Source organism: Leptonychotes weddellii, chromosome 6, assembly GCF_054177405.1.
Source record: "Leptonychotes weddellii isolate Sample4059 chromosome 6, ASM5417740v2, whole genome shotgun sequence".
NCBI lineage: Eukaryota > Metazoa > Chordata > Mammalia > Carnivora > Phocidae > Leptonychotes > Leptonychotes weddellii.
The window spans coordinates 28,922,194-28,948,574 of record NC_138374.1 but is presented as its reverse complement, the minus strand read 5'-3'; the positions used below and the strand labels follow the sequence as shown (position 1 = coordinate 28,948,574).

The 26,381-nt window shown below is 40.6% G+C and overlaps 1 protein-coding gene across 2 annotated transcripts; it reads left to right on the top strand.

Moving 5' to 3' along the window:
* Positions 1–317: 317 nt before the first annotated feature.
* On the top strand, positions 318–21,282 carry CCNJ (cyclin J). 2 transcript variants are annotated; one of them, XM_006735731.3, is made up of 6 exons: positions 318–519; positions 1,170–1,279; positions 10,136–10,346; positions 17,217–17,516; positions 17,640–17,763; positions 18,328–21,282. In XM_006735731.3, exons 2-6 carry the CDS (start codon positions 1,211–1,213, stop codon positions 18,737–18,739), a joined length of 1,116 nt encoding a protein of 371 aa, XP_006735794.1. In that variant the 5' UTR covers positions 318–519; positions 1,170–1,210; the 3' UTR covers positions 18,740–21,282. The 2 variants fall into 2 exon arrangements, with proteins under 2 accessions (XP_006735794.1, XP_006735792.1); XM_006735729.3 differs by having other exon boundaries at positions 321–519; positions 17,604–17,763.
* Positions 21,283–26,381: the final 5,099 nt, after the last annotated feature.

Genomic DNA, 26,381 nt, shown 5'->3' with positions numbered 1-26,381 from the left:
TCTGCGGGCATCGGGAGCCATCGAAGGTTCTCAGCAGGTGAGTGGCATGACCAGATTGGCCCGCGGAATGATGATCAACGTTGTAATTTGTCTGGCGCCCTCCTCCGACCTCTGCCCGCCCCTCGGGCCGGCTTCCCGGTAGGCGGTGGCGGAGATGTCGGGCAACGCCAAGCACGGGGTCGCGCCGAGGCGGCGCGGGTTGTTGCTACCGGGTCCCGACCAGGGCCGCCGAGCCGCCGCCGACCGCTGCACCTGGGCCCGGCCCGGCCGCCGATTGGACGGCTCAGGGTGACCCGGCTGTATCGCGAGACGAGATTGGCAGCAGCGGGGCCGCATGTGCCCCCGCGCTGGCTTTGTACGCGGAGCCGCCTGCCGGTCCTTTAACAATGGGCGGCGCGAGCGCCCCGGCGCTGGGCCCGAGCTGAGGCCGGCGCTTCGCGGCCGACTGTCCGCATCATGAGCGGGGCCGGCGTCCCAGGCACGCCGGCGGGGCTGGGGCTGTGAGGGCCGCGGTTCCGGGTAAGGGAGGCCGCCGTGGGGACCGGCAGGCCTGTGCTGGGCGCGGGACACCGGACCCGCCCGGCCCGGCCTTTTGTTCGCCTTTCTGGGGCCGCGCGATCCCCTGCGCTGCTCCGGACGAGGAGGCGGCGGCCTGGGTGTGCGCCGGCCCCGGCGGGACCGCGGGGAGGCCCCCCGGGAGGAACGAGCGCCCGGGCGCCTGCAGCCGGGACCCGGAGCCAGGCGGGCTTTCGTCCGTCGGTTTGTCCGCGGGAGGTTTTCTCCTCAGGGGGTCTGCGACTGGTGTCAGTCTCTCGGCTCCCCGCGGCCGACGGGAGAATTCGAACCCGGGACGCGGGGAGCCCTCAGCCGGGCCTCCGCCTCCAGCTTCCCGTGCGCTCAGCCGGGGCCGCGCCTTGGGAACTCGGGCCCAAGTTGGACCCCTTTGCCCGGCACCCAGGCCGGCAGTTCTCAGCGTGAGCCCGCTCCTCCTGACTGGGGCCTTATGCGCGGCGTCGGGGAATTGGTTTGCATCGGTGCTAGCTTTAGGTCGAGGCGGGTGAAGAGGAACAGCCACCCAGGGTGGCCTGAGGGCACACCCTTCGAGGAGGGGGCGCGGAGGGTCGTGTGGAGGGTGCTGGCCGTGACCGCGTCTGGGGTGTGTCTTACAGACTGAAGTTGCCGCGTCTGGGCAGGCGCGCCGCCCGGTCCCATGGAGCTGGAGGGACAGTGGTGGCGGGGACAGCTGGCCGCAGACATTCATCAAGCGCTTCGATACAAGGTAACCCCGATCCCGGACTTTTCCTTGCAGTGTTTTGTGCCAGTTTGTATAAATCTCAGCTCCCTGGGAAGTGCGGTCGCTAGTTTCCAGACCAGAAAGGGCGCGTTTGCTTATTTGCTCGAGGTTAATTAACTTCTTAGTTTCTTCCTTTGGATGTATCAGAAGAACCTGCAACTTAAATGAGGAAGGGGGTGGGGCGCGGTATTTGGGAGAGGGAAGGTGGAACATGACTTTGATACCGTGTTTAAACAGATGCGTGTGCTGCCTTTCTCTTGGGCAGAGTAGCCCTCCTTGTTCTGTAGTTGCTGTTGCATTAGGCTGTTATGTCACATCTGTACATTAACTCCCCAGCCTGTCCACTAACTTGCTGTAAGTTAGACTTTGGACAAGTTACTTAATTTTCCTGTTTCCCAATTTCCTCATCTGTAGAATGAATAATAATAATGGAACGTGCCTTGTGGGGGCGGGGATTGTGAGATTAATGAGCTGATACTGTACATGAGCTTTAGAACAGGGCTTGGTATATAGAAGCACTAAGCCATAACTTATTTTCCCTGAGACCCTCAGATTTGCGGGCTGTTCAGAATGCCTTAAGGTAGGAATTAACTGCTGCTTCCAACTAATGTAAGGCAGAAAGTACACTTAATATATTTAATAGATGTTGGTAGGGAGAATTCACTTTTCTGGCACAATGCAAAGTCTGCGTATTGTTGCTCTTAAGTAACAGTTTTACTCTGTCATATCCCAGCTTAAGGATTTATCTCTGCCTCTTTGATAACCAGAAGAGAGACCAGATCAAAACTATCCCTAACTTGACTCATTTTCACCAAGGGTGGAGATAGCCATTTGTTATGTATAGAAAATGAGAGAGAAGCAAAGCACTGACTCTTTAATAAAAGGGATGCTGACTGTTGGAGTTGGGAGATCCTGGGATGATAATGAACTTGTATCTTGATTTTTTTTTTTTTTAAGCCGGGTTAACTAGATTAGAAAACCTAATTCTAACTTCAGTTGTTCCAACTGTACCCTTTTCTGAGGTTTAAGATTTCTAAATGCTACGTATTAATTCTGACATTCAGCCTCTTAGATGGACTAAAGACACCTCAGCCCCCTAAGAGGTTTTTCATATCACAAAAAGGTCTCAACTGTGGAATGGTTCTCTGGAATGTTAGGAAGAGAGTTTCAGGTTTTCCACTTTGAAAATTGTCCATATACTTTTTTTTTTTTTTAAGATGTGGTCTTTTAGTTTTATTTTTTATTTTTATTTTTTTAAAGATTTTATTTATTTGAGAGCGAGAAAGTGAGTGAGAGAGAGAAGGAGCAGTGGGAGGGGCAGAGGGAGAGGGAGAAGCAGACTCCACTAAGCAGGGAGCCCAATGTGGGGCTCCATCCCAGGACCCCTGGATCATGACCTGAGCTGAAGGCAGACTGAGCCACCCAGGGGCCCCTCAAAAGATTTTTCTTAATGGACTTCCATGGTTTTCAATTATTTTATGTGTAATTTTAATCCTGAATGATTTCCTGAATTAATTTTGTCAGTTGAGGTTGGAAGTGGATTTTTTTTTTTTCCACAGACTTGTTGAATACTTTTTGTGTATTAGGCTCTGGGGAGGATTGAAGGAATAAGACACAACCCTGTACTAAAGTTGCTTACGAACTATCAAGAGGATGAGCTAGCACAGGGTCTGAGGGAATGGCACTGAAAATTACCTTGGGCCACCTGTGGCATGCTACCCTGGGTTGTCTTTATTTTATCTTTAAGCAGTGTGTAAGCCACATTTGACACAAAGGCCACACTTTTTTGAATAATTTATGTTAATCAGTAAACTTGAGCATCGTAGAACTGGAAAGAACCCTGATTGTAGTACACTGAAGTCAAGGAAAGTTAAAATGAACTTTTCTCATAAAAAAAAAAAAATACATGTTAATTCCAAGCTGTTATTTAGGTGGTTTAGTTGGATAGTCATATGCTTATTTACTCAACATATATGAGTACCTGCAGTGTCCAAGGTGCTATGCCAGGTGTTAAAATAGTAATAGTGAATGAGAAAGGTATAATCCGCCTTTACGTGGTCTAATCTCCTATAAATCAGAGCATCTCAATTTAGGTCTTCCTTTGGGCAGGTGCCATTCAGACACTATGGAAGGTATTCTGTGTTTAGATCCAAGGTGTATAGAGAAATAATTGCTTCAACCAGCATTGTATCTACTAGAGAAGGGTAAAAATGACAACAAATGGAAATTCTCTTCAACCCCAAAAGCCAGATGTATTGTTTTTGTAAAATATAATTACACTCCCCCCAAAAAAACCCTACAAAGCAACTGTCTTCTTACACCTATGTCTTCTCCTCTGTCTTCTCATTGTTTGCTGTATATACTAGTGCCTTAGGATGCTTGGGAAGTATTTTCAGGAGTCTTTATGACAGATGTGAACAATGCTAGCTTGTGAGAAACATTCAGAAAATATCCCACAGAGTTGTATTTACATTTGTGAGTATTCCTTCTATGCCTTTATTTCCATCCTGGCTGGACAGTAATCTGTTCTGGGAAAGGGATGGCATTTGGGGTGGGGAGCTGACTGGTACTTGAGACTGGAGATGGAGATGACAAGTCCAGGTCTCAGTGCTTTGGTCCTATGGGATTCCGAGAAGCAGGGAGGAAGAAAAGTGTAAAATTCTGGAGGATCAGGAATAGATAGTAGAAAAACCTTGTAAGCTGAGAGAAGCACAGGTTATTTCCTCAGCTTGCCCAACAGCAGGCAGTACCTGGACAAGGAGAACGAAATCTGACAGCCATCTGGTAGGCACTTGTACTTTACCATTTAAAATGACAGAAGGAGAATGTATTCGTTAAAAATCTCCTGTTGGTCTTTGGTGTTCTTGCCTTTGTTTTGTCCACATTTAATAAAGTTAATATAGTGAAAAATAAAGTCCACCAACTACAGTGTTTTCCAGCTGTTTCCCAGTGAGCTTTAACACCTTGTTCAGGCCTCTTCTATTTATTTTTTTTAAAGATTTTATTTATTTATTTCAGAGAGAGAGAGAGACAGTGAGAGAGGGAACACAGGCAGGGGGAGTGGGAGAGGGAGAAGCAGGCTTCCTGCTAAGCAGGGAGCCCGATTTGGGGCTCGATCCCAGGACCCTGGGATCATGACCTGAGCTGAAGGCAGACGCTTAACCAACTGAGCCACCCAGGCGACCCTCAGACCTCTTTTATTTTTATTTATTTATTTTTTTTTTTAAAGATTTTATTTATTTATTTGACAGAGAGAGACACAGCGAGAGAGGGAACACGAGCAGGGGGAGTGGGAGAGGGAGAAGCAGGCTTCCTGCGGAGCAGGGAGCCCGATGAGGGGCTCGATCCCAGGACCCTGAGCCGAAGGCAGACGCTTAACCGGCTGAGCCACCCAGGCGCCCCTTTCAGACCTCTTTTAAAGAAAGCCTAACCTGACTTTGTTTTTTCCCAGCACTCCATCCCCTGAGCTGGGTTAGATCTTCCGTCTCAGTGTTCCTGTAATACCCTGTGGTTACTATATTATATCCTAATCATCTCTTTGTTTTGGTTTACCTGCGCAAGGGAGGCTTGAGGCTGTTATCCAGCTTTTATCCCTGGGGTTAACACAGCATCTGCTACATAAGAGATGCTCAATAAATGTCATGTGATGACAGCAAAGAAAGGTGAAGTTTAAAATTGTAACTCATTTACACCATTCTAAAGATCTGCAGAAATGGTAAAAGAGGAGATCCTGGGGGCTGCATGAGAAATCGGCATGTTCCATTTATTGGGGGAAGTTAATATTTTTTTTCTCTTCAAAGAACCAAGCAAGCCTAAGCTAGTAGTTTTTTTCCTAAATAGCATTTGTTTATGCTTTTCTCACATGTACAAAAATTTGAAATGGCCTATTAGTCTATCTACCAAGTAACTCTTACTAATATTTTTTAGAAAAAATTTTTTTTAAAGATTTTATTTATTTATTTGAGAGAGAATGAGAGACAGCACAAGAGGGAAGAGGGCAGAGGGAGAAGCAGACCCCCTGCTGAGCAGGGAGCCCGATGTGGGACTCGATCCCTGGACTCCAGGATCATGACCTGAGCCGAAGGCAGTCGCTTAACCAACTGAGCCACCCAGGCGCCCCTATTTTTTAGAAATTTTAAGTGATACATGCATATGGTTAAAAAGCTTTTCCCAACCCTCACTGTTCCCTGATCCCCTAAGGTTACCACCATTGTTGTTTTTTTCCTGAAAAGATACCCAATAAATTAGTATATATGCAAATATTTTTTGTTGTTGATACAAGAGGTCAGAATATATATTCGCTGTTCTGTACCATCCTTTCACCTCACCATCATTCAACTCATTCTATTTATGTTTTTTTTCTGTATCAACACATTTGGATCAACTGCCCTTTATTTTAATGTCCACATTGAATTGATGTCCTATGGTTTATCAGTTTCTTGTTGACGAATGCCAAGCTTTTTTTTATTGTACTTTTTTTTTGAGATAATTGTAGATTTACATACAGTTGTAAGAAATGATAGAGAGAGATCCTCTATACCCTTTACCCAGTTTCCCTCAGTGGTACATCTACAGAACTTTAGTATAATTTTCACAACCAGGATATTAATATTGATATAGTCAAAGATACAGAATATTTTTTTATCACCACAAGAATCTCTTATGATTTGTAGCCACACCCTCTTCTCTCCCACCCTTATTCTCCCCCTTAACCCCTGGCAACCACTAATTTGTCCTTCATGTCTGTAATTTTGTCCTTTTAAGAATATCATGTATGTGGAATTACGAGTATGTGACCTGGGATTGGCTCTATACACTCAGCAATAAATCTCTGTAGATTCATCCAGATTTTTGGATATCAAGCTTTTCCCACTATTTTGCTATAAAAACGATGTTGCAAAGGACCTTCTTATATGTAGGGTAAATTGCTAGGTTGAAAGGTATTTGCAGTCTGCATTTTAAAAAATTTATATTACCTAATTTCCGTCCAAAAGGTTATGTCAGTTGTCAACCTGACCTATTAAATACATGGTAGTTCCTATTTCCACTCTTGATAGCATAAGCAAAAGTTAATAAAATATAATCTGGGAAGTGAAAAAGTATGTAATTCTTTAGTTTTGAATGAGAATAGCCATCTTTTTATATGTTTTTGGCCATATTTAATTTTCCTCTAAACTGTTTATAAATGTTGCCTTTTTCTTTTTAAGATTTTATTTATTTACTTGACAGAGAGAGACACAGCGAGAGAGGGAACACAAGCAGAGGGAGTGGGAGAGGGAGAAGCAGGCTTCCTGCTGAGCAGGGAGCCCGATGCGGGGCTTGATCCCAGGACCCTGGGATCATGACCTGAGCCAAAGGCAGACGCTTAACGACTGAGCCACCCAGGCACCCCTAAATGTTGCCTTTTTCTTATCGATGTGTATGTGTAGGATTTCTCTAAATAATAGAGAAATTCACTCTGTCCTATGTGTCAGAAACATTTATTAAATTCATCTATTCTCCTGATTTGAAATGCCATTGTTATCAAATCGATTTCTTTATCCAAGAAAAATGGGAGTCGTGAGATGGAGTATGTATGCAAGTCTTCCATACTCCTTTAGAATTTTAATGTTACCTTCATAGAGTGCTGAAATATAAATATTTTTTCTAGGTGTTTTAATTTTTATAGTTACTTTGTATGGAATCTTCTGTTTTCTAACCAGTTAATATATAAGTAGGCTATTGTTGTTTTTGTTTTTAAGATTATATTTGACAGAGCACAAGCAGGGAGAGCGGCAGGCAAAGGGAGAGGGAGAAGCGATGCTGGGCTCCATCCCAGGACCCTGGGATCATGACCTGAGCCAAAGGCGCCCCCAGGCTATTGATTTTTTTAATATTAATTTTGTGAACAGCCGTCTTACTGAATACTGTTTATTTTTTCTGTTGGTTTTCTTGGATATAAATTCTATCATCTAAAAAATATTTTTTTTCCTATTACTGACTTTTGATTCTCCTTTTCCAGTCATTAAACCTTTTCTTTCTTTTTTCTATTTGGATTAGTTAGTGTTCACGGAATAATGTTAAGTAATATTGCAATAGCAGGCACTAGAATGCTAATCCTTCTACTGTTTTATCTTTAAGTGAGATGCTGGCTCTTTAATTTGAGATTTTTTTTTTTTTACCTTCCTTCCTTCATCAAAGAAATATACATCTGATATTATTTCTCCCAGGGTCACCTTTGTCCAGATGCTATTTTGGCATCTATCAAGATGATTGTGAATATTCATGTGTGATTTTTAAATTATGATTTATAGTAGTAGATTTCCTGATATCAAACCATCTTTGAATTCCTGGGATGTACTACAATTGATGATATTCTTTGGATATACTATTAAATTACATTGGCTAACATTTTATCTAAAGTTTTATAACTTACTAAGTTAGATATATAACTTCGGTTTTTGGTGTTTGTTTATTGTAAAATGTCCACAACATAGAACTTTAACCATATTTAAGTGTCCAGTTCAGTGACTTTTGGTACATTTACATTCTGCTACTTTCACCACTCTCCATCTTCAGAACTTTTTCATCTTCTTTTTTTTTTTTTTTCAAGATTTTATTTATTTATTTGACAGACAGCGAGAGAGGGAACACAAGCAGGGGGAGTGGGAGAGGGTGAAGCAGGCTTCCCGCTGAGCAGGGAGCCCGATGTGGGGCTCGATCCCAGGACCCTGGGATCATGACCTGAGCCGAAGGCAGACCCTTAACGACTGAGCCACCCAGGAGCCCTGTCATCTTCTTAAACTAAAATACTTTTTGTTTATCCATTCATATGTTGATGGATTGTTTCCACCTTTTGGCTTTTGTGAATAATGCTGCTGTCAATATATATACAAATATCTGAGTCCCTTCTTCAGTTCTTCTTGGTGTATACCTAAAAGTGAATTGCTGGATCATATAGTGATTCTGTGTTTAATTTTTTTTGAGGAATTGCAATACCATTGTTCAGTGTCTGTGCAATTTTATATTCCCAGCATTACACAAGGCTTCCAGTTTTTCACATTCTTATCAACACTTGTTAATTTTGTTTTCTGTTTCTGTGGTTATTTTGCTTTGTTGAGAGAAAGAGAGGGCTAGAGGGAGAGGAAAGAATCTCAAGCAGGCTCCACACCCAGCATGGAGCACAATGCAGAGCTCCATCTCATGACTCCCATCTCACAACTCCCAGACCTGAGCCAAAATCAAGTCGGATGCTTAACCAACTGAGCCACCCAGGTGCCCCTGTGTTTTTTTTGATAATAGCAATCCCAGTGGGTGTGAAATGTTATCTCATAATGGTTTTGATTTGCATTTCCCTAATGATTAGTAATGTTGAGCATCTTTATACGTGTTTATTGGCCATTTATATGTCTTCTTTGGAGAAATGATTTTCATATCTTTTACCCATTTTTAAGCAAGTTGTTTTTTTGTTGTTGGATTGCATGTATAAAAGAATTCTTTATATAATCTGGATATTAACCTCTTGCCCGAATATGATTTGCAAATATTTTCTCCCATTCTGTGGATTGCCTTTTCCCTCTATTGAAAAGAGTGAACTTTGATACACAAAAGTTTTAAATTTTTTTTTTAAGATTTTTTTTTTTAAATTTATTTATTTGACAGAGAGAGAGACAGCGAGAGCAGGAACACAAGCAGGGGGAGTGGGAGAGGGAGAAGCAGGCTTCCCGCAGAGCAGGGAGCCCGATGTGGGACTCAATCCCAGGACCCTGGGATCATGACCTGAGCCAAAGGCAGACGCTTAACGACTGAGCCACCCAGGCGCCCAAAAGTTTTAAATTTTGATGAAGTCTCATTTATCTTTTTTTGCCTGTGCTTTTGGGGTCATATTTGTGTAATTTCCTGCTATTGTGATACCTGTTGGGTTTAGTTTTAGTATTATGCTGATCTCATGAAATAATTTAGAACCTGTCTTTCCCTATGCTGTGGAAATACTTTAGTACTACAGAAAATTTCTAACTTGAAAAAAATGGGTTCATACAATTCTGAGATTGAACAGCAATGAGGGGAGAAATTTTAGGTATATGAAAAGGTAATGGCAAAGGAGAGCATCATAAAACTGCTAAAAGGGAAACATGCTTAGAAGATACTAGTGGATGAATACTAGTCTCTACTTTCCATACCTCTGCAAGTGTAGTAAAGCATGTGACATACCAGGAGCATATTCACTTCCCTGTTACCTTCTGATCCAAAGCTTTGAGCTTTCTGGAAGGGCTGTGTATGTGTTGTGTGGTTGGGATTTTGATAAGGATGTTTTTCTGAAAACACCTGGTAAGGAAAATAAGATACAAAAATCTTGCTGGAATATATCCATTCTGTAATGCAAGAAACACAATTTTTCACATCAGAGATGGTTAAAAATGAAGGAGAAAAGTTTGGTTTCAAATTTTAAATCAAGTGCTGTTAATTAATACTGTTCATTATCCTTCCAGTCAACTTTTTCATGTTTGTGTTTCTTTCAAGAAAAGTGTTCTAGGGGCGCCTGGGTGGCTCAGTTGGTTAAGCGACTGCCTTCGGCTCAGGTCATGATCCTGGAGTCCCGGGATCGAGTCCCGCATCGGGCTCCCTGCTTGGCGGGGAGTCTGCTTCTCCCTCTGACCCTCCCCCCTCTCATGTACTCGCTCTCTCTCATTCTCTGTCTCTCAAATAAATAAATAAAATCTTTAAAAAAAAAAAAAAAAGAAAAGTGTTCTAGGCACTTGTTAACACTAATATATTGGGGGGGGGGTCGGGTCGTCTTTGCATTGTGCAGGTGTACTACTCCTACGGGCTATGTTAGACTAAATATTGTTCCTCTTGATACAGGAGCTGAAGTTGCCTTCCTACAAAGGCCAGTCCCCTCAACTAAGTCTCAGAAGGTATTTTGCTGACCTGATTGCCATTGTGAGCAATCGCTTCACCCTCTGCCCTTCTGCCCGACATCTTGCTGTCTATTTGCTGGACTTATTTATGGATCGATATGACATATCTATCCAGCAGCTGCATTTAGTTGCACTTTCCTGTCTGCTTTTAGCAAGTAAGTATGAACCTCATGTATATGGCTGGAAATTTCCATTGTTTATAATAAAGAAAATGTATGTAGAGCTCAGTGAAATATCACCAAATTCCATTCATTCCAATTTACTAATATCAGAAAGTTTATGTTGAAAGTGCTTCTTGGCATAATAATTTTTAACTAGACATTAAGAAGTGGCTCTGCAGTCTTTTGAAAACATGTTCTTAAGCCCTACATCCTGAAGATTCTGCTACAAAAGTCTAGGCCACTCCAGATCTACTGACTCAGAATCTGTATCATGGGGCTCGAGTTCCAGAGGTGATTCTGATGTACTTTTCCAATTGAGAACCATTGCCTTAAAGTTCTCAACTGCGAAAAACTGTGACCCACAAGAAATAGTTGGCTTTGGGTGAAGCCGGTTTTGGTTGTTGTCACAACCTGGGAGGATGCTGCTAGGATCTAGTGAGGAGGGGTCTGGGATGCTACTAAATTCCTACAATATACAGGACAGCCCCCAATAAGGAATTACTGGCCCAAAATATCAGTGGAACTAGATTGAGAAACTCTGTCTAAAAGATACTGTACTCTTGTATTGTTAGAATACCTTCTACTGACTACATAATGAGTTGGCTTAATGAACTAAAGGTTCACAGGCCTCTGCTACAAATGGGGAGGACTTTGCTTCTGCAGTAGGCACAGTTCCGTGGTCAGCTGCAAGGTAGACTCTGATAAACCGTATTTGTTACCTGATGCAGAATGTACTGGTGGGTCTTTTGGTGCCTCTTTCTTTTAGCTTCTTCCTGTAAATTATTTCATTGTTGGTACCTTGACCAAAGAGAAAGAGGATGAGTAAAGGAATTGAAATTGGGTTTTTCTTCTTTTAGTAATGTGAGAAAGATTGTATATAATATTGAAATTGAATTCATTACTCTTTATATTATTTATGACATTACAATAGGAATGTAAACCCCACTTTAAAGTAGGATGTAGAAATACCTACTGCCTTCATCTCTAACCCCCACTTGAGGTTTGGGATCTTGTATGGCTGCTGTCTAAGGAACATTCCCCCATACCCTGCCACCAGAGTTCTTTCTAGAACAACTTTGTTCTTAGACTGCAAGTAAACCTAAAACCAAATGCAGGCCTGTGTAATCATTTCTAGGACAGATTTCTTTTTCTACCCTTATTATTCCTTTGATCTGATTTTGTCTCCTTGGAGGTCTTTTTTAAGTTATTTCAAATCCTTTGTGGACCCGGCTGAATATAAATAAACACAGCCCCAGTAATGACTTCCCACTCCCTGTGGGTTAAGGTAGAAACTCCTTAATGTAACATTTAGAACCTTTCGTCTAGACTCCGCCACCTTTCCAGTCTTATCGTCCCACCCTATTCCCATGCACCTTGAGCCAAAGTCTTACCAGAATACCATCTATTTCCTGAAAATCTGTATTTCTCCTTTAATCTGTTGTCCTCTAAGATTCAGACACATCACCTGTTCTTCTCCCCTCTACCCAGAAAGCTGGAGAGGTAATACTTGCATTTATAATTAACCTTTAATCAGAGTGTCATTCTCATAAGCAATCTCATGTACAATTCTGTATATGTTTCATCACTGTCTGTGAAGCCCTTTGTGGTTTCATAGTTTGCATAGGACTAGAAAAACCCATCCTTGACGTATCGGATGTGTGAGAATCCACACATGGAATGGTTTCTTGTTATCCTACAAAATGTTAGTTTATAATAGGATCAGTTTATAGAAGAGAGATACTGGAAATCACATACACAAGTTAGGTTATTTTAAAAACTTCAGATCGTTAATGAAAAATGATTTTTGCCTGTTTTGGCTGTCACTGTGCTTTTACCACTACCAAGTCCCGTTTGCTCTATGCCTGAGATTCTTAAAAGTGTGGTGCAGACCAAGTGGGAGATTCTTGCTGGTGGACTGTGAAATTATGAATGATGTAGAGTTCATGGACTGACTTACATTTGTGACTTAAGTTTACTTACTGGTAACTTATCAAAGAATTAGGGGATACTAAACTAGATACTCATAAACCACATGTTATTGCGAAAGTTCACTGGGGACTCTAGTCAAATAATCTATTAAGATTTCTGGCCACCATGCAGTGCTTGGCATTGGTGCCAAGTTTCTGCAATTTGTACAGTTTGGGGGAAGGATACTTTATTTGCACACCATCTTAGGTTGATTGGAATGGAGTTTTCAGCTGTTCTTTTTTTAATTATTGTTAGTTTAAGATTATGATCAATTTATTTTATCGAAGATGATTTTGCACATTTTCCAGGAACTAGGCTTTAGGATTTGTATTTGCTGTGGTTCAAATATGAATTGTTAATCAGCTGTTACTTAAAGAGTCAGATACCTCCTCCTTTTGTTCTACTGACACCCCTTACCCTCTCTTTCCCTGAGAGAGAATTGTTTTTCCATTGTCCCTTTCCCACTGGAGAATGGAAGAGTATGAGGTAGGTGTCTCCCAGGGTCTCAGCCCCTCCAGGTAGGTAGTGGGCAAGAGTTCAAGCTGTCAGGGTTGTAAGTTCAAGCCCCATGTTGGGTGTAGAGATTACTTAAAAATAAAATCTTTCTTTAAAAAAAAAAAAAGTTCAAGCTGTCAGCTCTGTGCTTGGGTCAGGAATCAAAGAGGCTGGCTCTTAGTAGTTGGCTACAATCTCTCCTGCCTCTGCTCTGTAACTTTACTGCAACAAAAGCACTTAAGGTGCTTATAAACTAGTAGCCTGTTTTTAGTATCTAATGTCTGTTTTTAATTTGTGGAATACATTCTAGTGTTTTTTACATTCTTACACTCTTCTTACCTTTGGCAGCTCTCCAGTTAGGTTTCATAAACTTTAAGTAATGCTTCTCTCCTCCCAGAATGATTGAACTTCGTATGTCCTTCTCCAGCTGCTACCTGCTTTAGGATGGGCAGCCTGTTGTGTAAAAGTGAAGAGCAGCTTACAGCTGACAGGACTGGGTGACAGTTGGATTCCACTTGTTAAGTAGGATGGGAGGCTGTCTCTAGTTTGGCCAAAGATAGAGCACAGGGTATAAGTTCCAGGTAATATGCATACCCAGCTGCCTGTGTCTGCACTATTGGAAGTAGGAAGAAAGGACCTACAGACTGTCCTTGATTGGAGAGGAGGGGTATGCAGTGTTTTAGAGTAGGGATTACAGTGATGAATTTCCTAGGTTTGTATGTCTTGTCAGCAATATGAATTTCAACAACCCTTAAGTCTGAAGTTACTTGTCCATAAAATGAAAATAAAGACATTTAACTGACAAAGTTGTTGTGAGGATCAAGTGGGTAAGATGTTTAAAAGCACATAGGAAATTGAAACAAAAGTCAGCATTGTAATGATTAATTCTGCCATAATCTGTTCTGTAATCTTTAATCTGGCTCCCTAGCCCTAAAGATTCTGGCTCTTTCCAGAAAAGTCTCCAATTATCCTGGGAAATTCTGAAATTCCAACTCTTTGTCATGTATACCCTGGCCTCCCTTGGCTTCTTTGATCAGCACTGAACTTGTGGAGAACATGAAAGCAGTCTTGGAGATGAGGCTTTTGATAATTTGTGTAACTAAGAAATGATCGCAGAATCAAGATGAAGCCAAAGTAAGATTATAGGCTGTTAGTAGAAAAATCTGTGATAAGTGCTTGTTTCTCCTTGCTTACCAGTAATGGGTTGACAGAGCTTTTTACTTAATTAACTGAAAGGTCAGAATTTTATCTCATAGTTGATTTGATTTACATCTCAATTTTTAATGAGAATAGAACCTTTTATTCCCCCCGTATGAATTGTCTTTTCCTGTTCCTTACCTGTTTTTCCATTAGATTGGTAGTCTTACAAATTTGTGAAAATCCTTGGTATATATTAAGGATGACTTTTTTTCCTACTCGGTACTAACAGAATCAAATGTGGATTGGCAGAGCTTACAGTATGACATTCGATCCTTGCCCTTCTGCCACATACCTGCCGTTCACTGCTGGCTTTGAAAATGTGCTCGTTTCCATGGCTGAGCTGAGCATTTCCTATAAAGGAAAGAAAGTCTGATGTTTTGTTTCTGTGGCGTCTAATTCCTTATTTTCTGGGAAGCAGATGTGAATTTCCTGTGCCCTTATTTCCTGTTTGAGGCCTTTATCAATATAATCACATGGCTTCTGGTATTTCCTTTCAATTGAAGAAACTGATGTTTGTGATCTGTATGTGGTATTACAGATAAGTAGATTTAAAATACCCATGCACATAGCTTTCAGCACAACAAAAACTATGGATACGAATGCAGGTACTCACTGACACTGTCACACATTTTGAAATCCTTTAGTTTCCGTGATTCTGAATATTTATGTCACTAAATATAATGAAAAAGTTCCAAAAAACATAAGCCTGAATAAAATCCCAAGTATGGTTATTTATGTAGTTCAAGGTTATTTTTAACTCTACATGTCAAGTTGCAAAGGCTTTCACACTTGGAATAGCCAAGTACTTTATAAATACAGAAACCACGTAGATACTTAATAATATTGACATCTTGTCTGTTTTGATAGTTGTCGTTCCCATATGACCCAGTGCAATACTTTGATCTAGAAGTACAGATTTGGGAATTCAAACATAAGTCTTCCTTTTTGGCTTCCATTTTTTATTTGATTCAACTTACTTGACCTTAAATGAATTGGCCAACCTCACTATCTTGGTTTTTTTGAGCTTTGAAATTAGTCATATACAATTTTGTTTTCAGTGTTGAAAGTTTCAGGAAGATAATATGGAACATTCTTGATCCTTGAGTTAAACAGTGAATTATGGTGTATTAGTTTCTTCAAAGAAACTTCAAGCATGATATAAATAAACACATGAGTTTTTACGATGGTCCTTTGAAGTGTATTGCTAGTGTCACTGCTGCACAAATGGCAGGGTACTTACTTTAAGAACCTTAATGATTCATCCAGAGGGACTGAACTCAATTCCTGGGACATTCTCCACTCTGACACTGAGAGCGGTCGTTCCTTTCCTGTGTTTTTATGCAGTGATGATGCTGGATGACCATGTTCTAAAGACCACGTTAGTGCATTTGGCTGTACTAAGTATATCATATCGGAAAAACTTGGGAAATTCTTCTCTATGTGATTTGAATTGGGAAGGGCTGTCTAGATTCTTTAAAAGTCTGAATTGTGTACTGTTTTTTAAATCAACTCCTACCCACAGCAATATTTAGCGTTAAGAATAATTTAGATCTAAAGAAGGTCAGAATTTCTGAGGCGGGAGAGGAATTCTCTTTGGGCTCCGATTCTTCTTCAAGTCATGAGCTTTGACTCTCCTGGCATAGGAGACACAGCCTTCTACTCCAGTTCTCCCACCCTCCAAGCAAAGACCCAAGTAGTCAGCAGTGCTTTTTCCCCAGCCCTGAGGCAGGCCCACTGGGTCCAGTCCATTGAACATCTGTCCCGAGGGCCACTGCCGTTTGTTGTAGTACCTCCAGTGGGTGATACAAACCCAGCCCTTCTGGAAGAGAAATTTCCCAGGGAAGCCTGCCTGGTTTCTACTGCTTGGCAGTCTTTCTGGCTCTTCTCCAAAGTATGTTTTTAATGGATAAAATAAAATTAGAAGATTTCCAAGGAAACCAAATATGTTGAAAAAGTTATCAAAATAGTAAAACAAAAAATTTTATACAGTAATATGTAACATAGTCTAACAACTGTAATTTTGAGCAAGCATAAAAGCTGTTATGAGAAATCTGTATGATAGATTGTGTTGCATACAATTAGGAATAATTGCAATATAATATGACTGTTTTAAACTTTAATGTAAAATAGAACATAATACTAGAAGGTAGAAGGTTTTAGTTAATTTCCCTTCTTCTATGGACCACTGTGGAATGAACCCAAAGAAACTTGAAGACAATTCTTTGGTTCTATTGCTGCATCTGGAAAACCATACTGGTACTTGATAGTTTCAATTTTCTCCAGCCATAAGTTCTAGAGATACCTAAAATGAATGATTTTTGTATAGTTAAGATTAAAGTGTAAGATGGTACAAAACCTATAGGAACATTATTCTGGGGCTAGAATTCTGAGGGAATTCTGTTTCTCAGCTGTACATATGGATGATTTCCTGAAAAGAAGTTAATGCCTTAGAATAATGAAGTCCAGCCATCAGATTGTCTACTTCTATTCTGCTTTCAGGAAGAGGTTATAAAAGTAGATAAAAAGTATCCTCCCCTCCCTTTTTTGGTAACAGATTTAGCTAGGTTTCTGTTTTGAATTCTGAAGAGGAGGTTGCTCTGTGGAATGAGAAAGGCTTATTAGATATTCACCCAGTTTTTTTCTCCTGCTGTCTCTCTAGAATTGAGATTGTTCTGAAAAATACACCAAGATGAAACACTTGAAGCTTAGCTACTTTTGATTTCAGATAACTCAGTATTTTCAGATAATGAAGTTATTCATTTCAGATAACTTCAGACATTAAATTCTTTACACTTTCTTCTATTCTAAAATAAACTAATTTTCTTCCACTGACCACTACCTGTTCCCCCTCCCCAAAAGAAATTTCCTGGAAATATTCGGCTGGTGAGATCTGAGAGAGTTATTTTTTCATTGGCACATAGGACTATTTTCATTATGTAGTGTCACATAGGTCAGCATGTTTACATGTTCCATTTTTTTTAGAGGAGGGTGAGGGGCAGGGGATGGAGGCAGGAGGAAAGAAAACACGCAGAATATGAGAGCCAGAGTTCTGGCACAATTGTATCGGCCCGAGGTAGGAGAAAGAATGTCTTTGCATCTAAATCTTTGCAGTGAGACAGCAAATCCCAGTTAAGTGACTGGACCTATAATGATGGCTTGTGTAACCTTTCTCTCTCTCTCCCCCCCCCCTTTGCTTATAAGGTAAATTTGAAGAAAAAGAAGATAGTGTGCCTAAGCTGGAACAGCTCAACAGCCTGGGTTGTATGACTAATATGAATCTAGTATTAACAAAGCAAAATTTGCTACATATGGAACTGTTACTATTAGAAACCTTTCAGTGGAACCTCTGCCTTCCAACAGCTGCCCATTTCATTGAGTATTATCTCTCCGAAGCAGTACACGAAACAGATCTTCATGATGGCTGGCCGATGATTTGCTTGGAGAAAACGAAACTCTACATGGCCAAGTATGCAGATTATTTCCTGGAAGTATCTTTGCAAGGTGAGTCATTGTGGATGCCAGGAGGTGACATGGGAGCTGGTGACTTGTGTATTCTGTTGCTTAAGTTCATTTTTGATGTCTCCACAGATTATGCCTTTCTAAATTATGCACCTTCTTTAGTAGCTGCTGCATGTGTGGCTTCTTCAAGGATTATACTTCGTCTTTCTCCAACGTGGCCTACAAGACTGCATCGTCTTACTGCTTACTCCTGGGATTTTTTAGTGCAGTGCATTGAACGGCTATTGATGTAAGCCTCCTTAATCTTGTGTTTGTGATTGCTCAGTATTTTTCTTCATGGATAAAGGGGCCCTACAAACAACTTCTCGCAAGCCCAGAGCTTTTAGGACACCGGCCCTGACCGTTGCTGGCTGCCGGGAGCAGTGCTTGGCGGGAGGCTGCACCTGGGCTGTTTCCCGGGGAGAGGCTGTCGCTGCCGTCACGATTCTGGGTACACGGCATGCTCTGCGTGAGTGAGCCCGTAACCCAGATCACTCCGGGCAGCTCTTGCCCTGCTCCTTCTTTCCACACCTTTGAATTGTGGCGCCACCAGGGTGTCACCAAAGGGGCAGCGGTGTTCAGGTGCTTATTGTGGATATATTTCCCAAGCAGGAACTAGGCCTCCAGGCTACCAGCAGCGAGTTCCCAAGGTTTGTGCCAAAGGAAGGAGCTTTTTAGAGGGATAAGAGTGAGATCTCACCGTGGTCGGAATTCCGGTTAAAGTGACTGCTGTGTAGGCGGTGGGGCTGTCCGCGGAGTCAGCCGTTGAAGAGTGGAAGTGCCATTATTAACAGTTTTCTCTCTCTCCGTACAGCGCTCATGATAACGATGTGAAAGAGGCAAACAAACAGAGAGGCCAGGCGGGGGCCCAGCCGGCGCAGCTGAGTGTGCTGCAGTCAGCCTCCCAGGCCTCGCGGCCAGTTCACTTTCAGCAGCCCCACTATCTCCATCAGACGCACCACACCCCGCTGCAGTACCGCCATCCTGTAGCCGAGCAGCCAGGCTGCCCGCAGATTGCATCTACCACACACACCTCGTCTTACACACTACAGACGTGTCCTGCTGGCTTCCAAACCAGTGTGCAGGGCCTCGGGCACGTGCAGACTGGTGTCGGGATGTCCCTGGCAATACCAGTAGAAGTTAAGCCCTGTCTGAATGTTTCTTATAACCGGAGTTATCAGATAAATGAACATTACCCTTGCATCACTCCCTGCTTTGAAAGGTGATGTTATGTGAAGGCAGTTCCTGACCCAGGCTGTTCTGTGACTTGAAGCTCTGGGGCAAGGTTTTTGTAAAGTTCTCTTCAAAAGGAAAGGGATCCAGATGGCATCAGAATGCTTCGGATACCAGCATTAGGAAGACAGAATATCCCTTTCAGTGCGCCACGAATACCGGGGAGGACTGAACCGACACTGCAAACACTTTAACAGTATGTATATCAAATCCTGTTAAAACACATCCTTATATGACAAAAACTTTCAAGCCCTGGCTGATGGTCCAAATATTTCAAAAATATTCAATACAACAGAAAATTTGGACAGACTCTAAATCGCCATTTTGAGATTTGATCTGTGGTGGGCTCTGGGCCTAATGTTGGCTTATATGTCAGAGACTAATGTTTATCTGTGGACTTGCCAAATGGTCTTTTTATGAAGGAAAGTTACAGTATTAATTTTTGAAGAGGTCCTTTTTTTTTATTCTGCAGTTTTGAGTTACATTTTTGGTCTATAAATGAATTTTTGACTGAGTTTAAACTCATGAATTGCTATGCTCTACCAATCTGTGCAGTAAAAAAAAAAAAAAAATTTTTTTTTAGATGAGTCTCTATAACTTCCTATCTCAATATATAGGTATCTGGATTTATGTACTAAACTTAAGGGTGGAGTAGATCTCTTAAAATCATGGTCATAAATTTTTGTTGTTTTTTTGCCCTAAGTGATCAACCTCAAATCTTTAGGATTAAAACACATTTAACTCAGGGAATTTGTACTACTTGGAAACACTTAACTGTAATGCAACATGCTTTGGGAATGTTATAGTATGAACTACCTTTATAACATAGGTTAAAATACTCTTGCTAGGATGTGTTTTCAACTGAGAACCTAATTGTAGCTTAGAATGAATGAAGTGGTTCCTATCATTCATAATCCATATATAGTTTTTGCATTTCTCAGTGCAATCAATGATTTATACTCAGATTTGATGTTACTCTAGAAGTTTTTTCAAGGGGAGGCATAACGGTAAAATGTCAGTACTAGAATGAAGTCCTGTAGGTTTATTTTGAAGTGGAATGTGGCCAGGGTAGTTCTCAGGTTGTGCTAGAGCAGCACTTTGTCACGTGGAGGGCAAGTTTTACAAGCAGCCTTGCAATCCAAGCCCGTCTGTGTATCAGCGAAGGAACCCAGTACTAGATTGCAGCAGCCACTTGGATTACATTAGCCCCAGAACGGCCCTGGGACATTTCACTGTGTCGGTAATGAGTGAAAACAGCAATAAGTCGTCATTACAGCAAGGGCAATTGGGGGGAGAGAGTTCGGAGGGAATAAAAAGTAAAAAAGAAAGCATTGTAATAACTGAAACTATACATTGTGCTCTTATCTGTGGGAGAAGAGAGATTTGGTGGAGAGAAGCTTTCTGATTTAAAAATTAGTGAGGTGTGTCTTTTTGTTTGTGTTTTTTTAAAGATAGCACTTGAATAGAAGGGAAACTGCATGGCAGGTGTGTGACTGCCACAATATGCATTGAAGACAAACTTATTATAAAGACGTTGTGGGTATGCAGCTGGAGTCTCAGTAATCACGCCGATGGCTTTTGTTAGGAAGGGAAGGGACTCAACGCAGTAGTGGATTGATCAGATGGCTCCAGTGGATAAATGTGGGTGGGTGGCTTCTGCCAGCGTGAATTCCTAGAGAATGTCCTCTCCTTAAAAGAATGGTAACTTTTATAATTAGAGTACATAGGGCATGATGTGGATTTATTAGTCTGGTAGATAAAAAACCACTCAGGTAAGAACACTCACTCATGGCAGTTTTCAACCCTGAAAATTGTTTTTCTGAAAGTATAATCACTTTTCCTCTTTACAGAAGGCTGCTAATTGGATTTTGGTAGTTCTTACCTCAAAGAGAGCTTGAATTATTTGGGGGAAAGTGGGTTCAAAAGAGAATATATCTTTCACATTCACATTCAGAACCCAGCATCTGGAGTCCAATTTTCAGTATTTTAACTACCTCAATAATGCTATGAATGTAAGATATTGGGATAGAGATCCCAACTTGAAACAACAACCGGTGCCTATGGTAATTTAATGTCTTGTCAAATGCTTTTATTGATTGGTTTAAATGTCGTTATAGAAGAATATGCCTTTTTAAAAAGCTTATAACACTTTCCCAGTTTGTATTTAAAAAAGCTAAAGAACACTGGATTAATTTTGTGGGGGGTAGAATAAAATAATTAATTGGTTACTATTGCTGCATACCCAGGGTGGGGTGGAATGGGGTGGTTGGAGAATCAGAACTATTTTTAAAACATTAAGTTTCAATATAAATAATAGCTCACAACTGCTAGCCTTGCGGGATGGGGGTGGGGGGAGTTGTGTGGGTTTTGTTTTGTTTAATTTATTGGTTAGTCTTTAAAGTAGGTCTTTTTTTTTTTTTTTGAGATTACTGGACCATCATTAAATGTGTACTGTGAAGAGATTAATGATATGTATAAAGGGCTTTACCAAAGTCCACTAAATAAACACTACTCAAGTACAGACTGCAAACCAAAATGTATCTGTGTTGTGACATTAATTGCAAATAGCGAGTATGGTGCTAAATTCTACACCAATGGAATTAGATGAGTGCTATGCACTTAATTTTAAAATAAAACTAGTTTTCAGTAAAATGGCTTTAGCGTTTTGTTTTAAATATATTTGACATATATTTGTAGCTTCAGTGAACCATGTCATCATATTAGTCAGACTTGGAATCCTAATTATATTTACTAAAAGCCATCCAGATGTAGAGTATAACTGAAGTGGTAGGAAACTCTTGTCCATTGATTATGTATTCATACTGAGCATCAAAGCCCACGAAAGTATGTTGGACACAGCTTCTGGCCTTTTGAGCTTAAAATCAGTATATTAGCAATTGCAGCATCTGATTTCTCAAACAACACATACTTCAGAAAATTTGAAGTCTGATCTCAGAAAAGTAGGGGCACAAGATGGTCAAGGGTGTGAGAGGAAGCAGGGTCAACAGTGAGTGAGAATGGTCTGTTCACCTAAGTATATGTATCATTTGCCACTTAAAACTCAGCAGATAGAAATTGTTTTGAAGAGTAAAATTTTAACATTTTACTAATGTACTAAGAAGCATTTTTAAAATGAGTCCTCTGTATTGTCCCTTGCTCTGGCACAGTGCCAGGGTTTAGCAACAGACCTCGAGTCAGTTAATATACAACGTTCTTTAAGGCTGAATTTAAGAAAACAACAAGCATTCTAGACCAGGGCAGGTAGCTTTACGTGGAGGCAGTTCTGAACCCCATGTAACAAGTTTATATCCATCATTTGTCTTCAAGCACATGGTGAAAGACTTAACCTCCCTAACCTCAAGCAGCTTATATTTAGCTTGATACAACTTTCACATTGGAGCAGTTAACAGTGGTATAGTCTGGAACTCAGTTTAATATTATCTTCATTTAGGAAGCACCCAACATCCATTTTAAAATCCCTTAGATTAAAAAAAAAAAAAAAGTAAAAAATACAGTAGGTGGAAAGCATGAAGACCAAGCTCCAGCTTTCCAATGGAAAAGTAGGAGTAGGCTGCTACCCTATCCCTACCCAACTGCCATTCTTTTTATTATTATTTTAAAGACTTTTTTTCTTTAAATATTCTATTTATCTATTAGAGAGAGAACAAGCTGGGAGAGGGAGAGGGAGAAAGATGCTCCCCACTGAGCAGGAAGCCTGACACAGGGCTCGATCCCAGGACCCCGGGATCGTGACTGAGCCAAAGGCAGGCGCCCAACTGACTAAGCCAAGCCGGTGCCCCTTTAAAGACTTTTTTTTAGAGCAGTTTTAGAATTTTTAGAGCAAAATTCAGAAGGTACAGAAATTTCCCATGTGCCCACTACCCCATACATGCACATTCTCCCCCATTATCAACGTACTGCCCCAGAGTGGTATATTTATTACAACTGATGAATCTACACTAACACATCATAATCACTCAAAGTCCATAGTTTACATTATGGTTCACTCTTGGTGGTGGACATTCTATGGGTTTAGACAAAAGTATAATGGCATGTACCCATCATTACAGTATCATACTATGTATTTTCACTGCTAAAAATCCTCTGTGATCTGTTTATTCATCCCTCCCCATGCCGTCCTTTCCCCCATCCCCAACCCCTGGCAACCACTAATCTTTTTATTGTCTCCACAGTTTCTCCTTTTCCAGAATGTCCTATAGTTGGGGCCATACAGTACATAGCCTTTTCGGATTGGCTTCTTTCACTTAGTGATATGTGTCAATTTACATCATGTCTTTTCATAGCTTGTTAGCTCTTCTTAGTGCTGAATATTCCGTTGTCTGGGTGGATCACAGTTTATCCACTCACCTACTGAAGGACATCTTGGCTGCTTCCAAGTTTCAACAGTTATGAGTAAAACTGCTATCAACATGTATGCAGGTTTTACTGTGGATGTCAGTTTTCAGCTCTTTGGGGTAAGTACCAAAGAAGTGAGATTGCTGGGTTGTGTGGTTAAGAGTATGTTTAATTTTGTAAGAAACCACCAAACTATCTTCCAAAGTGGTAGTACATTTGCATTCCCACCAGCAGTGAATGGGAGTTCCTGTTGCTCCACATCCTCATCAGCATTTGGTGGTGTCAGTGGGATTTTGGCTGTCCTGTAAGTGTGTAGTGTGTGTAGGGGTATGTAGTGTGTAGTATCTCATTGTTTTGATTTGCATTTCCCTGATGATAAATGATGTGGAGCAACTTTTCTTATGTATACTTGCCGTCTGTATATCTGGGGAGGTATCTTAAGGTCTTTAGCCCAGTTTTTAACCAGGTATTTTTTATGGTGTTTTTTTTTTAGTTTTATTCACTCATTTTAGAGAGTGCTTATGTGCGAGTGGGGGGAGGAGCAGAGGGAGAGGGAGAGAATCTCCAGCATACTCGGTGCTGAGCATAGAGCCCGACACGGGGCTCAATCTCACAACCCTGCGATCATGACCTGAGCCGAAATCAGGAGTCAGATGCCCAAGCAACTGAGCCACCCAGGGTCCCCTCAGGTTATTTTCGTATTGTCAATTTTATGAGTTTTTTGTATATTTTGGGTGTTCCACTTTTTTTTTATTTTAAGTAATCTCTATCCCCAATGTGGGGCTCAGTCTCAAAACCCTGAGATTACGAGTTGAATACTCTATGGACTGAGCCAGCAAGGTGCCCCTCTTTGTATATTTTGTATAACAATCCTTTCTTAGATGTGTCTTTACCAGTCTGTGGCTTGTCTCCTCATTCTCTTGACATTGTCTTTCACAGAGCCTAAGTTTTTTATCTGAATGAAATCCAGCTGATCATTTGTTATTACTTATGGGAGGGAATTACAAATACTGAAAGTCTGGCTGAATAAATACAGAACTGAGGCTGTTATACAATCAAGATATTACAAAGGTAACTATTGGAACAAACCTTCCTAATTATCAAAAGAAATACAGAAAACAAAGCAAGCAGTCTATATAGTAAAATATTTATAGACGGTATAAATACAAAAAAGTATAACAATAGGACAGAAGTAAGACCAAACATACAAATAAATAAATATAAAAGGGCTAAACTCATTTCTTAAAAAGAATTTTAGACTGAATCACAAAGCAAAACTCAAATCTATGCTATATAACAGAGCTACAACAAAAATAAAATGATTCTGAAGGGTTGAAAACACAGGATGAGTAAAGAGATACCAAAAAAAAACCCTCAAAAAGCAACATCTTAATAACATACAGACTGAATTCAGGCCCAAATGTATTAAACCAACCAGAAAAAAGGGGACAGTATATATAATGCTAAAGATTATAATTCACAGTAAAGGTGAACAGTTAATGAATATCTGTGAATCAAATAATTTTGCAACAATATTATGTGAAAGCAACAGAGGATATAAGGAGAAATGAAAGAAAAACCTAGGTAGTAGGAAACTGTAATTCATCTCTCTTGGTCGTGGCAGATTGGTAATTTAAAAAATAAGTAAAGCTCTAGAAGATCATAACATTATGATCTAACTGTCATACATGGAGAGATTCTGAGAAGGGAGATGGTATGGACCTGGTGGACAAGGTCACAGAGGACACTGACAGTGTCACCTGTGCCAATAGCAAAACTCTCAGTCTTCTCAAAAGTTTTTAACAACTGGAATTGCTTTCTTTGTTGACCCATCTGGGTGCCTACGATCACAATGCCTTGACTTGGCCTCTTTGCTAGCTGCTAGCTAATCTGCAGCTCACCCAAAGAAGAGAAAATCCATGGCTTCCAAACTGCAAAAATATTCCCATTTTTGCCTTCATTAGATGAAATTAACCCATTACTGGTTTCCTTTGAACAAGTAAATAGTGTACTAATAATTATTATATCTACGTTTTCTTTGATAATATTAAACTCTAATGTGAACTTTCACAAAACTTGACTATATATTATAAAACAGCAATCAATTCCAAAATGTAGAATTAACACTGTATAGTCATGGTAGAAAACATACTTCCATGAAAATTCAATGAAAAAAAGATAGATAATAGGACCAAAACCAAAAGAAAGTCAAAATGCCAACAAGAACAAGTAAACCAAGCAAAAACAGAAGGAAAGAAATAAGATAAATGCAGAAATTAAAGAATTATAAAAGAAAAAAAAACCTGATACATGCCTGCAGTGCAGCTAGACAAAAGAAAACAGTTTAAAAACTGAAAAGAAGGGGGTGCTTGGGTGGCTCAGTCGGTTGGGCGTCTGCCTTCGGTTCAGGTCATGATCTCCAGGTCCTGGGATCAAGTCCTGCATCGGACTCCTTGCTCAGTGGCAAGTCTTCTTCTCCCTCTCCTTCTGTGATTTCTCTCGCTCTCACTCTCTCTCTCATAAATAAATAAATATATTTTTAAAAATTGAAGAGGAGGAGGTAAAACTGCCACTATTTGCAGATATGATTGTACACCTGGAAACTCCAAGATAACCAACTGAAAAACTACTACAGACAATAAGCGAATTCAGTAAATTGACTGGGTGCATAATTAAAATAGCTTTCATATATACAAACAGCCACCAGTTAGATTTAATGAAAGATATATTCAATTATAATGGCCACCAAAAGAAGATAAAATGCCTAGCAATAAACATAAGAAATGTGGAAGATCAATATGAAGAAAACTTTAAATACTTGTGAGTGACACAAAAGAATACTTGAACAAGTCATGCCATATTTTTTTAAGATTTTATTTATTGAGAGAGAGCACAAGCAGCACAGAGGGGCAGAGAGAGGGAGAAGCAGGCTCCCCACTGAGCAGGGAGCTCGACATGGGGCTCGATCCGAGGATCCTGAGATCATGACCTGAGCCGAAGACAGACGCTTAACTGGCTGAGCCACCCAGGCACCCCAGTCATGCCATATTCTTAGAGAGGAAGCATCAACATCATAAAGATGACAATTCTTATATTCATCTATAAATTAAACAACCTCACAAGCCAATTTTTAAAAAATGAACTAAACAAGAATAAACAGGAAAATTCTGAACAAGGAAAATGAGGGGAGATGAGCTCTCTGACATATTAAAATATATTACAAACCGGCAATAAATAAGTCACTGTGCTACGGGCAAATGAGTTGACAATTCAATGAAA